The sequence below is a fragment of the Penicillium manginii genome (genome assembly GCF_028828005.1).
Source record: "Penicillium manginii strain IBT 31320 chromosome Unknown utg000009l:1.0-3297300.0:1.0-3298630.0, whole genome shotgun sequence".
Classification (NCBI taxonomy): domain Eukaryota; kingdom Fungi; phylum Ascomycota; class Eurotiomycetes; order Eurotiales; family Aspergillaceae; genus Penicillium; species Penicillium manginii.
Window position 1 is genome coordinate 56,069 of NW_026643110.1, and position 13,604 is coordinate 69,672.

The window sequence follows — 13,604 nt, forward strand, 5'->3', positions numbered from 1 at the left end:
TCTCAGGTTTACTATCTACCAACCATCCGATCAACTTCGCATTGTTTATAATGTCCACCACATATTCCGACTACATTCCCCGTGGCCCCGTCGAGGTGACGTTGAATTTTTTCGAAAACCCATCCGATGGGTCCGTTCCCTACCAGTATAGCCAGCAGCCTGAAGACGGTACGCCAATGCTCAACTACGGACAGCCAGCGGTGGTCGTATCGCTGGGGGACATGCGCGGCCAGGAAGACCAGTACACGCTCGACAAAGACGGCGTGCAGGCGCTGCAGCACTTCTTCCCCGCAGTGACCTACGAGACATTTGATGCCGACGAGACTGTTCATCGAGTGTACTACCCGCTAGTGGAGCAGCTGCTTCTCGATCAGATCCCCGGCGCCCACACGGTCATCCTTTTCGACCATGTCATCCGTCGCCAGCAGAGCACCAACCATACCAAGCCCCTGTTCACTGCACACGCTGATCAAACCGCCAAAGCGGCTGAAAGGCGAGTGAGCCTCTCAGTGACGGATCAAACGCGGGCCGCCCAGCTGCTGCAGGGCCGGTACCGCATCATCAACGTTTGGAAACCGATCAATGGTGCCGTACAGTCGTGTCCCCTGGCCGTGGCCAGTGCCGCCCATGTGGACGCAGCCGACCTGGTACCCATCGAGTTTCGCCTACCCCATCGCACAGGCGAGATCGTCGGGGTGCGCCATAATCCGCGCCAGCAGTGGTTGTATTGGTCTGGCATGGAGAACAAGGAGTGTTTGCTGTTGAAGTGTTTTGATTCTACCTCGGACCCAGACGTGGCTGTCGCACTACCTCATTCGGCATTTGAAGATCCTCGCACCCCACCTGGGGCCAGGGATCGAGAGAGCATCGAGGTTCGGGCCCTGGTTTTTGGCTAGGCTTCCACTCTGTGTGGAGTGGTACAATATGAGTATTGCTTTGCAGCCAAATATCAGCTCTCCACAGTTCAGCTTCAGCCTGGTGACGTGGCATCCCAATTAGTAGATGATGACATTCGTACATTCACCTAGATCCGCTGGTTCTGAAAATTATCGGGTTGATTAGTACATGGGCTAGATATTTAAGTCTAATTTAAAACTTCCAGGCGCTATTGAAGGATGCGATCTATCACATTTGCCCTGAACTGAAGACGATGCAAAACGACGATGCTACACACGCTGTTTTGATCGAAAAGGCCCAGAAAGCGCCAAGTCTAAATGTATTTGTGCATTTATCACCTAGTATTCCAAATAGAGTGCAGGAAATTATCGAGACAGAGGGAAGTGCATGAAATACTAGTGAATCGGTTCGTTTTATTGATTCTTGGCAAGGTTTCTTAGGGCCAGAAGAATGGTTTTGACACGGCAGAAATATAGGCGTGATGAAAGACCTACAAAACGCCACTGTACAGAGTACCGTACGGGATGTCGTATTTCAATTTCCTTTGTGTTATATGACTGCAACAGAAACTAAGATAGTGTTGACTTGAAAATAACGATGCGTAAATAGCCGCCTCCAGCTCCCCAACCAAAGAATCAATCCAACTCAACCTGAATTCTCCTTGTCACAACTCATTCCCTCAATGGACAAAATGGCAGAAACGATGTTTGACGAAATCGCCAAACGCTACGAAGCGGCCTTCTCCGAAGACCCCAGCCTCCATCAGATCATAGACCGCGTGCTCCCACTCCTCCCCCGTAGCTCCTCCGTTCTCGATGTGGGTTGCGGCACCGGAAGGCCTGTCTCCTACCGCATCGCCTCCGCTGGCCACCGCGTCATAGGCATCGATATCTCGAAGGAGATGCTAAAGATCGCCAAACGCCAGGTCATCGGGCAGGCCGAGTTTGTTACCGCCGATATGAACCAGTACAGCCCTGCGGCAGGGATGTATTTCGATGCCATCTTTGCCGTGTTTTCGCTATTCAACATCTCCCACGCGCAGACGGTGGAGATGCTGTGCAAGTTTCGGGAATGGTTAGCGCCCGGGGGGCGGCTGGTTATCGCGACTATTCCCGCCGATTGTTTGTTTGATGATGGGGCGTTGTATGATGTGGAAGGGTTGTGGGTGGATCAGAAACCGATGTATTTCATGGGTCATGATTTTGTGGGCAGTGCGGCTAAGTTAGCTGGGTGGTACAATGTGCTACATGCGCATGGGTTTGAGATTGAATCCGAGCTCCGGTATCAGTTTGCATCCACTGATCAGGAGGCGCACAAGGCGGATCCAGATCATCAGTATTTCGTGGCCACGGTGGCCAGATAGGGCATATTATACGTATTGTGGGTGCGGTTAGAAAGACGTTAAACTGAAATGAAGTAACTACTATGGACATCAAAGTGTCTACAGGGGTGAAGGCTTTGCCACCAGAACAACTGCCTGGTCCCCCACCGCATACTGCCGGTCCAGGAAGTGAAAGCGCAAGCGAGGAATCAATGCCTGCTTCATCTGCATGAAGTTGGCATCATCTAGACACCACAGGCCCGCCACTACCTCGGCCGCCTTGTCACATCTGTCCTCCAGATCCTCCTCGCGAAATTCACAGAACGCATCCACTCTATGTAGGGAGATATCTCCGAATCCACACTTGGCAAACACCTCGGCCGCTGTGCGCAGTAGATAACCCTGGTGATTGGGCTGGCCGTTGGTCGCGCTGATGGGCGGGCAGACAGTATTCATGAAGTGGATAATTTCGTTGTCTGGGGCGCCCTGCACAACCACCAGCCGGGCATTGGGTGCGGACTGGTCTGCCACGCGAGCCATTTCCCGTAACGATTTCTCCAGGTCGTCGACGTAATGAAGCACCCACATGGCAACCACGGCGTCAAAGCTCGAGTCTCCAAAGGGAATGCTCTCTGCCGTGCCCTGGGCCAGCTCGATCCCCGCGTTTTTCGCGTTGGCTGCTTGGATCGAGTTTCGATCAGGATTCGGCTCGATCGAGTATGCCCTGCCCGTCCGAGCGGCGACTTCTTGAGGGAGCTCTGAGATATTCCTTAGAATGACGCATTACATGCTGGCAGGGTTACCAATGAACTTACTTCCATATCCGCTCCCAACATCCAACACTTTCTGGTTCCCCTTGAGCGCGTCAAGTACGAAATCAAACTCGTCCCGTACGAGACGGGAGGCAAAAGGACTCCAGGCTGCTTCGCTGAGACGGTGAGGGCCTCGGTAGGAGGCAGGAATGGGGAAGGGTCCCATGAGGGGGTGCTGCTGCTCCGTCCGGCAGAAAGTAATAAAGCAAATACCCTCGCCGTGGCCCAGAGAGATATCATCCTCCTTTTCAACAGACAAGCCTGCGTCTAAGGCCATGTGGGCCCAGCCCTTCTTAGAGAGTATCGTAGCCGCATTGATCTCCTTGCCCAGGAATCTCACGGGCAAGCAGCGTATCCGCTCATCGACGCAGTCGTGGCAGCGATTCAGGCTCAAATTATCCATCACAGAGGTTCCAAGGAAGAGTTGGCCACCAGGCCGGAGCCATTCGGAAAACTTGAATAGTTGGGAATATGTCTCGGCGCCAGAGAGATGGTACATGGAGAAAATAACCACAATGGCGTCCAGGTTGTTGGTAGCGTACTCTCTCATATCAGCACCCTGGAAGCTTCCAATATCGTGCATCGCAATTTCGCCGTCTGGTCTCGCGGTATCAATTCCATGGACACGATGGCCGGCCTCATTAAGCTTTCTAGACAGCGTGAAGGATGCGTCACGGCCCACAAGAAGTATATTGGCCTGTGCGGGAAGACTTTGGACAAAGCACTCGATGGCCGCGCGAGACTCGAGGCTATCCATCATCGAATGTTGGTTCTGGCTGTCTTGAATCGAGCCCATGGTGAAGAGATTCCAAAGAAACAACCAAAGGAGACTGTGGTGGACGAAAGTTTTGGGATCTGAGTTGAGTAGAATAAATCCAAAGACAGCATCTCCACTGGCGAGCTGAATTATCAGTCAAATACCTGGTAATAAGGGTACCAACACGATTTTCTTGTATGGTATGTTTATAGCGTATGAACCAATACCACGTCCGGTAGGCATTTTCTCAATTAATGGAAGATGATCTGCAATTTCCAACGCGGCTTAGCTGAATCTCCTCAAAAGCAATAAGTACCACGAAAAACGGAACCAAGTCTCGAATCTATAGGCTCATGTGTGACCAGTTATGTGGACCATACCCCCAAGCCCACGTCACGTCACGCATTTAAGCATGCAGTGTAACTATCTGCAGCCTAAATTGCCTTAGTTACAACCACCTTCTGACAGAACCTTTAAACCGTATATCTCAAATTTTATAGTCCACCGCCATATTGCAAAAGCAAAAAGGAAAATTGGTTAGGGGTAATCTTTGCGCTAATGCAAGAGCAGCAGCTCTATACGGGCAAGGTATGTGAATCCCAGTAGACTGGCTTCCTACTTATCCATCAAGCTCATAAAATCCAATCTCATCTTGAGTTCTCATTCAATCGCAAACCTCATTTTCCAGCAAATAGCAATGACCATTCACCCGACAACGACCGCTGACCCTACTGGAACAGCCTTCGAAAAGAAAGATCAACGTACGTTTTTGCTCCTGTTCATTTCACCCAGTCAAATTGACTCAAATCAGTTCTTATAACAACCCAATCATTATGCCAAGATCAAACCCAGTGCAAACGAGATGAACTAGAGAGCCAAAAGGAACTGGCAGATGCAGCGAAGAAAGTGCTGCAGCACATTGGAGAAGATCCGGACCGGGAGGGACTCATCAAGACCCCCGATCGATACGCCAAAGCCCTTCTCTTCTTCACCAAGGGGTATTCGGACGATATCAATGAAGTGGTCAACAACGCCGTATTCGAGGTCGACCACCACGATCTGGTCCTCGTCAGAGACATCGACATCTTCAGCATGTGTGAACACCACATGGTGCCATTCATGGGCAAGGTAGTCCGCCCTACCACTTCTGTTCAAGGGTTTATTCTATACTAATGACACAGATCCATATTGGATATATCCCTAACGGCCGTGTGCTGGGACTATCAAAACTCGCGCGTATCGCAGAGGTCTTTGCGCGCAGGCTGCAGGTTCAAGAGCGTCTCACGCAGCAGGTGGCCGAGGCGATTGACCAAGTCCTTCAGCCAAAGGGGGTAGCAGTCGTCGTGGAATGTGCACATATGTGCATGGTGATGAGGGGGGTTCAAAAGGCTGGGGCAATCACGGTTACTTGCCGGATGACTGGCATGTTGCAGGATGACCACAAGGCAAGAGAACAGTTCTACACATTACTCGGTTTAGGGCAGAAGTAATTTTGTGTTCCTCCTTCATTCGTGGTCTTGTGGTGTACGATGCTCCGCAAGAAACAGGGTTATTATGCTTAAGACAACTATTATCTTCTTTTCTCTCTAATTGAGTTATCTTTGCGCTACAGGGTGTGTGTGCGAATTCATTTGGCCAGACCCCTCGAAACGATATGCAGGATAGAACCACTACATCCACCAATTTTGAGCAAGTTTCTACTAACTAACATTCGACACTCACAGCTTCACCACCTGCTTTCTTCTTGCTCGCGTTGAGCGTAGCTTGATTCACCACCGATGGTGAAAATCATAGACACGAAATATCTGTTTTTCTTTTTTCTTTTTTTTTCGCCATTTAGCATAGTGTTACATTTGAGTAATCTTTGCATTGAGAAATTCGTGCATTAAGTATCTTCTAAACGAAGCCAGGCATAGCAAAGCAGAAGGTGGGACTCACAATACAATAGGTCACAAGGTGAAAAATCCTTTGTATGGTCTCTTCGTGAACGAGGCGGCACCATATTCCTGGGACAAAGGAGGTTGCTCCCAGGGGTGAAAAGGTGTGGGGAAGTTCTGCCGTGGCTCCTAGGGCTAGGCGCAGTATTCCGAGGAGCCTACGCTGCGGTCCTAGGAATAACGTAGATCACTCTCATGGACCCGTTCGTGCCTAGGAACTAATGCAGCGGACCCGGGGAGCTTCAAATTGTGTTCCTCGGAGAGCATACTCTATATATTGTATGCACACCTTAATGGCTGGTTCTCAATGGGGTGAGCACTTCTAATTTTCCCTGCTCAGAGACAACGAATATTTTGGTTTTTGCTTTCTTCTGTCTCCAATTAGTACTTCAATATGTAAAAAAAGCCACCCTATCCAATATACTATCCCCGCAAATATATTCGAGATCTCCTTGTTTGATTATTTTCATTCTTTCTACTGCACATATGGAATTGAGCGCTATATCCTATTCCCTGGTTTGTTTTCCCCCATAATCCTCTGATATTCTGTTTGCTCATACAATCCCAAAGCATGATGTGAAAAGTATGGGCAAGGATGGTGTAGAAAGCAAAGTTTACTTCTGCGAGTCATTGCTTGGCTCCGCTTTCCTTCCATCGCAATTGTAAACCGCCAGAAGCCACGGCAGTCTACAATGATGACCTGCAGGGTGCTTTATTACATCTATTGGCGATGACGGTCATCCCATCCAATTCTTGATTTGTTATGAAGCTTGGTTTAGGGTATTAGGCGCTCTAGACAATCAGATATCTATTCAGTATATGATGGACCTTGTAGCTTTCCAATTGTGAGGCAAGAAAAGCCCAGAACCCCGAATCATTTGCTGTCAAAAAACATGGACCTGACCCGTCTCACGTAAACGAATGCCTATGCACACATCTGCTTCCCACATATTGCTACATTGGGAAGCCTTTTCAAAAGAGTTGTTTTGCGACGATATTTCTTCTATCTCTTCGACTTATTCAAATTGATCGGGAGACCAGACTTAACAGCAGCCATTGCGAGGATACAGTACGTTGCGAAACCGGTGCAACAACTCCACTCTCTAATTAACATTCCTGCCCCTTGCACCAAGGCACAATAGTCTATATTTAGAGGCTTCCGAGATATACGTATGTTATTCATTCGTACGTCGATTACATCATAATTTCAGACATATATTCACTTGTAAATTCAATACATCGGTTACCTCGATGCCCCTCCGCTGATGCAGCTGTTCTTGGGAGGCACCATTTCACACACAATCAATCACAAGCGGTCCAACCAACCGTGACTCCAAACCTAGAACCTTCTAAGCTCAAGCTCATTCATGATATGATCTACAGTAGCGAACTATCTATAACGGAGATCGCACAGGCCGTTGGTTCCAACAAGAGCACTATTTATACCTGGAATTGGACCTTGTGCCAACCTACCACGTCAAGTTATCGGCCTTAGATTCAATCTTATCTTGTGCGTTCAAGCTCAGCGACTCTAAATATATGTGATCCCCAGACTGCCATTACGGCCTATTATGTCAGCATTTCAGTATATATATAAGAACTAGTATCCTATAGTCTACAAAACCATAAAACTTCACTCCAGAGTCTCATATGGTAGCATATCCGAAACTAAACAGACCCTCTGTGGCCGTTTAGAGAGGTGTGACGAACCTCGCCGCTGTTGCCTGAGTCACCTGATACGTCACGTGCCTAGACACCAGTTCATGTACGATAGTTGCGAGGAGAGCTCTCTCTCTCTTCTTTTCCTCTCTAGTTTTGTTACTTATCGTCAAGATACTACGATATTTCAAGATTCGAGTCCTCACATACGGAGTACCAAGAAGTATTAACTACTGCAAGACCCCAATATACTGACCCCTGACAGGATGAAGAACAGAGAGACTGCCCCACGTAGGTCAAGATGCCATTCATCGATCCTCTTCCTAATTAGGCCTAGCCTATTGTAATTTTTCTGATAAGGACAATACACACTTAACTCCTGACCCTTCATGTTCGTAGATCACCGGTGGTTTAGGCGGGGCATGGGCGATGGCGCACAAAAAATAGAATCTTGGAAATTATGATCCATCAGGCTAGCTCTATCCACCCCTTATCTTCTGCATCCCGAGGTCGTTTCACCCAGGCCGTCATCTTCGACTCATACTAACTACTACATATAGTATCGCAAATTTCTACTTCTTTGAGTGTCACTCGGTTAGCTAAGTGCCGAACCAACCAGTCATTTCAGATCGAACAGTATTTCTTGCACGATAGCGCATCATTCACTTCAACAGATCTGAAAATATCTTGCCATCTAATTCTATCATCAAATAGAAGAAATTATGTTCATTTTCGCCCCGATGACTATCGTTACAGTTCTCGCGGCATGGGTCATATTCAAACTCGCCATGCAGTTGGTTTTCTATCCACAATTCTTCACACGTTTGAAGCACATACCATCCCCGAAAGTATGGCATCAACCCCAATTTTCGCAATCAAAACTGACCGAAAATAGCATCGGAGCTGGTTAACAGGTAATTCAAAATCTTTTGCAATCGAAGTTCCTTATGGAATGATTGAAAGATGGATCAAGAGTATGCCCGATGCGAGCATGATCCGTTACTATATTGTGGGGAATTTTGAATGGGTTCTTCTTACCAGCCCAGAAGCAATATATGAAATGCTTATCAAAAGGGCTTATGACTTTGAAAAACCTGAATTGATCCGACACGTGATGCAACATCTTGTTGGAGATGGGATTGTACTCGCCGAGGGAGGGCAACATAAAGTACAAATACCAGAACCTTGACATTATCGAGCTAACGACTTTTCTTCAGGTGCAACGAAGATCCCTTAATCCGGCTTTCTCCAAGCGTCATATCGAAAACCTACATGACATGTTCTGGTCCAAGAGTTTGGATATGGTCGATTTGATGAAAAATGATCTTGCGACAAGAATAAAAGGCGATAACATCATTCAAATAAGCCACTGGTCTAGTCGTGTAACTCTCGACATCATCGGTCAGGCTGCCATGGGTATTGAATTTGATTCTTTGAGAAGTCCCGAAAACGCGCTTTACCAAGCCTATAGGAAGCTCATGGCACCATCAACAAGTGAAAAGGTGCTTTCTGCAATTTGCATATTACTGCTACATCCCAAAATCATCTACAAGTTCCCCACACGGCGTAACCATGAAATCAGGGCAGCTCAGAGGACAATAAGTGATGCTGCACGAAGGGTAATTCAGCAGCGGATGGCTGAAAAGGAAACAGACGAAAAGAAGATCGATATCATATCTTTGGCCATTAACAGCAAGGAATTTACTGAGGATGAGCTTGTTGACCAAGCAATGACATTTCTTTCAGCTGGGCATGAAACAACCGCAGCAGCTTTGCAGTGGTCAGTATATGCTCTTTGCAAGTACCAAGACGTCCAAACGAAACTTCGTGAAGAAGTTCGCGCTTGTCTACCTGCCTCTTCAATTAAAAGTTCCGATTTCCGTTCACCTGCGATCAGAACTCTCTCATTTCTGAATGCATTCTGCGATGAGGTCCTTCGCTACTACCCTCCAATTCCCAAGACAATTCGCACGGCCGTTCGTGATACCTCGATTACTGGACTTTCTATCCCCAAGGGTACCATGTTTGTTATTGCCCCCCCAGGTCATCAACCACATGGAGGGCTTATGGGGTCCCAACGCCAAAGTCTTTGATCCAAACCGCTTTTTGAGCCCAACAGGGGAATATCAACGTCCAAAATCCAACAACTACGCTTTATTGACCTTTCTCCACGGACCTCGCAACTGTATAGCCCAGGAATTCGCGAAAGCAGAGCTTTGCTTTTTGATCTGTTCCCTTGTCGCGAATTTTCATATGGAGCTGCAATCTCCTGACGAGGATATACTGGTCGATGAGGACGTCACTATGAGGCCGAGGGATGGCGTATTCGCTAGATTCGCCATTTTAAAGAGGTCTTGACTCGATTGAAATGCAATTTCTCATGTACTAAGGGTTTTTATTCACTTGACATATGCTAGGTAGATCTTGACTCTGCGTTCATGATAGTAATACGTTCAGCAGAGATTTAATGTATAATTCTTGAGGTTTGGAATCGTAGGAATCAATGTCACCATTGTCTTCAAGTTGAGAGCGTCATACTTAGGTACTAGGTCCCCGTGAAATGTCATCTTAACTTCATCTCGAGTGTTCTGATAAATGGATACTCTATGCCTTCGAAGTCACCGCTGTTTCCCACTCATTTTTCAATACCTGTTCAATCCTCTGATTCCGACAGATGAACTCAACAGCAAAAGGCTTAGGGATTGTCATAGTGCCCGCCTCGTACGCACCATGGGAGAGATTCACCTTCCCTGGGGGTACCAGTTTGAAGGCCCATAGGATCTTGGCAATTGTTATAAACATGCTATTCTCCGCTAGGTGTCTCCCGGGACAAATGCGTCGTCCTGCACCAAAGTCCCAATGGTCACGGCCGTATGAATCTGATAGGGCAGTGCTCACGGCTAGACTGTCCAAATTGCGGAGATGTCTCTCCGGTATGAATGACTCTGGCTCAGGAAATAAGGAAGGATCGTAGTGCAATGCATATTGGTTCATCGCTACGATGCTGTTTTGAGGTATGATGCGCCCTTTGTAGCAGACATCTGCCATTGTGTAGTGCGGTATACTTAAGCTAGCGAGTGGACGAATGCGAAGGATTTCTTTACTGATAGCATGGACATAAGGAAGGTCGTTGGCGTCGGCGAAACTAGGTGAACGTGAATGTCCAACCACCTTATCGATTTCATCATGTGCTGCCTGTTGTATCCTCGGATGAGCAGAGAGGTACAGCATACAGCTATTAATTGCCGATGAGGTCGACTCTGCTCCGGCTTCTATCAATGCTGCTTTCATTAGCTGTCATGTGCAATTGATACAGGAACCATGACTTACACCCTGCCAAGAATGCAGCTTGGAGCTCGGTGATGTCCATTTTTGGATATTGCGTCTCAATGAACTGTTTAACAAAACAATCGGGAGCTTCTTCAGCCTCAATTTTTGCTTTAAGCTCTGACCACAATCTCATCCAAAGGGTTTCCTGTCTCTTGAATAATGGCTTCATGGAATTCCTCCACCATTGGAGCCGAATTGGAAGAATCTCAGCTAGACGAGGGATTCCATCCGCAACATTCATTCGCCTTGGAGAGGACACGTCGGAGAAATCCTTGACAACCTGATATATGTCGCGGACGTCATCGCACTCCTATGAGACAGTCAGCTAAAACAATAGAAAGTATCCTCACAACGCTGCTCGCTCACCCAACTTGGTATCCTTTTCCCATACGTGGAAGTCATGAGTACTGAAACAGTATACCGACGAATATGCATATAAAAATCTGATTTGTTCTGATTGCTTGTTGACAGATCATGTATCAATTGTTTGGCTTCAAACTCCTGCGACGGCTGAAATGTTGCTGATACCCGAGGGGATAAAAGACCATGTGCTACAGATCGTAGGCGCCGCCACTTCAACCCATACGGCATGAAGAGAAATCTTAAGCCACCTGACAAAGCATCGGAGAGAACTGGCCATGGTGGTCGTGAGGAAGTCACGGCAGACTGTTTGTCCAAAATTTCTTTGACGGCTTCCGGAGAGTTGAGTATGTACCAGTCTGCCAGGCCAAGACGTACGCGGTATACCTCGCCGAGCTGCCGGGCCCATTGAACAAACTGTATATGCGGCCGGAGCGAGATCTGGAATGAATTTCCGATCAGGGGAAGTCCCGGGGGGAAAGGAAACTCTAGCGCCTGATTCTTGCGAGACCGCAAATATAGAAAAACGACAGGAACGAGAAGAGAAAAATAGATTATCATGGTCACTGTGATCTTTGTCTGATCAGTAGGTTCAAGACAAAAAGTTATTCCACAGACGTGAATTATTCTATCACTCCGAGTCAGCTATCTAGTTGTTATCTCTGTACCTACGGGGTACATCGTAGGCAACTTCAAGTGGCCTATTAAGCGAAATCCTTTGTAGCAGCAAGAATTTTCACACGATTTATGGAGTACAAGGTTAACATCAGAATCGAATTATGATCGCAGATGATCGGTTGCGGTTCAATAGATCCGCAGATCAACCACAGAATGAGCTACGCTATTGATGTCGGCTCCACCTTCAATTTCGGCTAAAGGACCCCTGCCCAATAAGGCAATGAAGATACACGAACCGCGTGGGCCGAAGAAAACTCTTCAGTCTGTAAACTTGTCCTTTCTTGGGCTGGTTTTTCAACACGACGGGCATATGGAGTACTCCGTACTCCGTACAGCGTAAATACTCCGTACATAGTCTGCAAGTATGCACATTGACGAGACTTGCTTGCCATTTAAGTAACGATATGTGGGGGTCTGAGATTATCGCAATATGTACACACCGCTCCATTCCTGTGAGTTGGTTAAACACTAGAGAGGGGAATGCTGCTATGGACCTGTGATGGAGGGGGAAGTCGGATCCCTTTATTTTGATTTGCAATCGAAACGCAGGGCCGTCTGCTCAAACTCCAAGTTTTTACGCTTCTATACTCTATTAAAGTCATCATGGGCGGCATACAGATGACTATGCCTCAAGCCTACCTAGGTAAGGCTGATAGCTTGCAACCCCCTAGGTAATGAATCTCAATACGCCGCCGCCTATGGTGACTTTTACGCATCAATGCGCTCCCAGGAACTGTGGGGAAATATGCAGATCTACCCAGGTGCTTTAATCTTGTTGAGGATTGATGCCTGGCCGGCACTGGTGCCTCAGGCATCCAAGGCCGCCCATTCCATGTCTAGATAGCTTCCCCCCCCCCCTCTCTCTCTCTATTCATCTGATCACCATCTCTCTTGTTCCTCAGCTTACCAGCAGCACACCTCCGACAGGTCTGAATGGGTAATTCGCCCCCTTCGGCAGATAACAGCATATACTAATACCTAGGAATTCAACTAGTAAATGTGCCCGCGAGTGCCCGGATGGTAAGTGGTAACACAGTAATTAATCAATCGATACGCTTCGGTAAGGTAGTTAGACGACACGTAGTAGAGACTGAGGTGATTGAATAAGTTGTACCTAGGCAGTGAAACTACAAAGGTTACGCCACTAGTATCAGTGCAGCAAAGTGACCTGCTAAAAATTAGTAATGCCCTGACCTCCTGGCCTGGGCAAATTCAACATCTCTGGTAGTTGCATATACCCTTGGCTTTAGTGTAAAACGCCTTTATGTAATAGTTGCCAAGTGACTTTGAAACGGGGAATAGCTTACAGAATCCCCATTGCTACCCAGCAAGTGTATAGCTACGAGTGTGTTATCTCCAATAATAAGTCAAAAATAATTTCTGATGCGAAGAGCTAAGATTTGTTTCTTTACTTCATGATCAAGCTAATTTTTACCATAGAACCAGGTGATCGAAACAAAATCTCTTCTGCCAACTACTAGCTCGGGTCTGAGCAGTTATCGGGTCTTTTTATTGCTTGTGCCACGGGACACGCTGGGAACTAAATACTGCTTTCGTTATGGTTTAGGGCGCATAAAAGGGCTAATGTCTTAATTTAACGGAGTTCTTTACGGATATTCCCATATATCAAAAATCAATTGGGCCATTTATAACTCTATGATAATATAGGGAGATTCTACTGAATGGAGAAAACATATCCTATACATGATATGGTAAACCAAGTCGGTTGCTAAAGGTGATCAAGGCAAATTATTTGAAGGGAGTTATAATTTGCGGAAAACTTTACTACAATTCAGTTTCGGGATGAAGTATACTATTACCCGTGTCGGGATTAAACAAGTTCCAGATGCTTA

At 47.1% G+C, this 13,604-nt stretch overlaps 6 protein-coding genes across 6 annotated transcripts; 4 read left to right on the plus strand and 2 right to left on the minus strand.

Moving 5' to 3' along the window:
* Nucleotides 1–50: 50 nt before the first annotated feature.
* Nucleotides 51–896, plus strand: N7533_011781 (uncharacterized protein; the record flags this gene model as incomplete). The annotated part of the gene is made up of 1 exon (XM_057108431.1): nt 51–896. One exon carries the CDS (start codon nt 51–53, stop codon nt 894–896), a length of 846 nt encoding a protein of 281 aa, XP_056953532.1.
* A 692-nt stretch (nt 897–1,588) lies between these two features.
* Nucleotides 1,589–2,260, plus strand: N7533_011782 (class I SAM-dependent methyltransferase; the record flags this gene model as incomplete). Its single annotated transcript, XM_057108432.1, has 1 exon — nt 1,589–2,260. One exon carries the CDS (start codon nt 1,589–1,591, stop codon nt 2,258–2,260), a length of 672 nt encoding a protein of 223 aa, XP_056953533.1.
* Nucleotides 2,261–2,338: 78 nt separating this feature from the next.
* N7533_011783 (uncharacterized protein) lies at nt 2,339–3,826 on the minus strand (the record flags this gene model as incomplete). The annotated part of the gene is made up of 2 exons (XM_057108433.1): nt 2,339–2,976; nt 3,034–3,826. 2 exons carry the CDS (start codon nt 3,824–3,826, stop codon nt 2,339–2,341), a joined length of 1,431 nt encoding a protein of 476 aa, XP_056953534.1.
* Nucleotides 3,827–4,484: 658 nt separating this feature from the next.
* N7533_011784 (GTP cyclohydrolase I) lies at nt 4,485–5,277 on the plus strand (the record flags this gene model as incomplete). The annotated part of the gene is made up of 3 exons (XM_057108434.1): nt 4,485–4,548; nt 4,599–4,915; nt 4,969–5,277. The coding sequence occupies 3 exons, from the start codon at nt 4,485–4,487 to the stop codon at nt 5,275–5,277; spliced, it is 690 nt and encodes a 229-aa protein (XP_056953535.1).
* Nucleotides 5,278–8,097: 2,820 nt separating this feature from the next.
* N7533_011785 (cytochrome P450) lies at nt 8,098–9,741 on the plus strand (the record flags this gene model as incomplete). The annotated part of the gene is given in 4 exon segments (XM_057108435.1): nt 8,098–8,231; nt 8,279–8,551; nt 8,601–9,410; nt 9,427–9,741. The coding sequence occupies 4 exon segments, from the start codon at nt 8,106–8,108 to the stop codon at nt 9,739–9,741; spliced, it is 1,524 nt and encodes a 507-aa protein (XP_056953536.1). The 5' UTR covers nt 8,098–8,105.
* Nucleotides 9,742–9,987: 246 nt separating this feature from the next.
* Nucleotides 9,988–11,634, minus strand: N7533_011786 (cytochrome P450; the record flags this gene model as incomplete). Its single annotated transcript, XM_057108436.1, has 3 exons — nt 9,988–10,664; nt 10,714–11,023; nt 11,080–11,634. 3 exons carry the CDS (start codon nt 11,632–11,634, stop codon nt 9,988–9,990), a joined length of 1,542 nt encoding a protein of 513 aa, XP_056953537.1.
* Nucleotides 11,635–13,604: the final 1,970 nt, after the last annotated feature.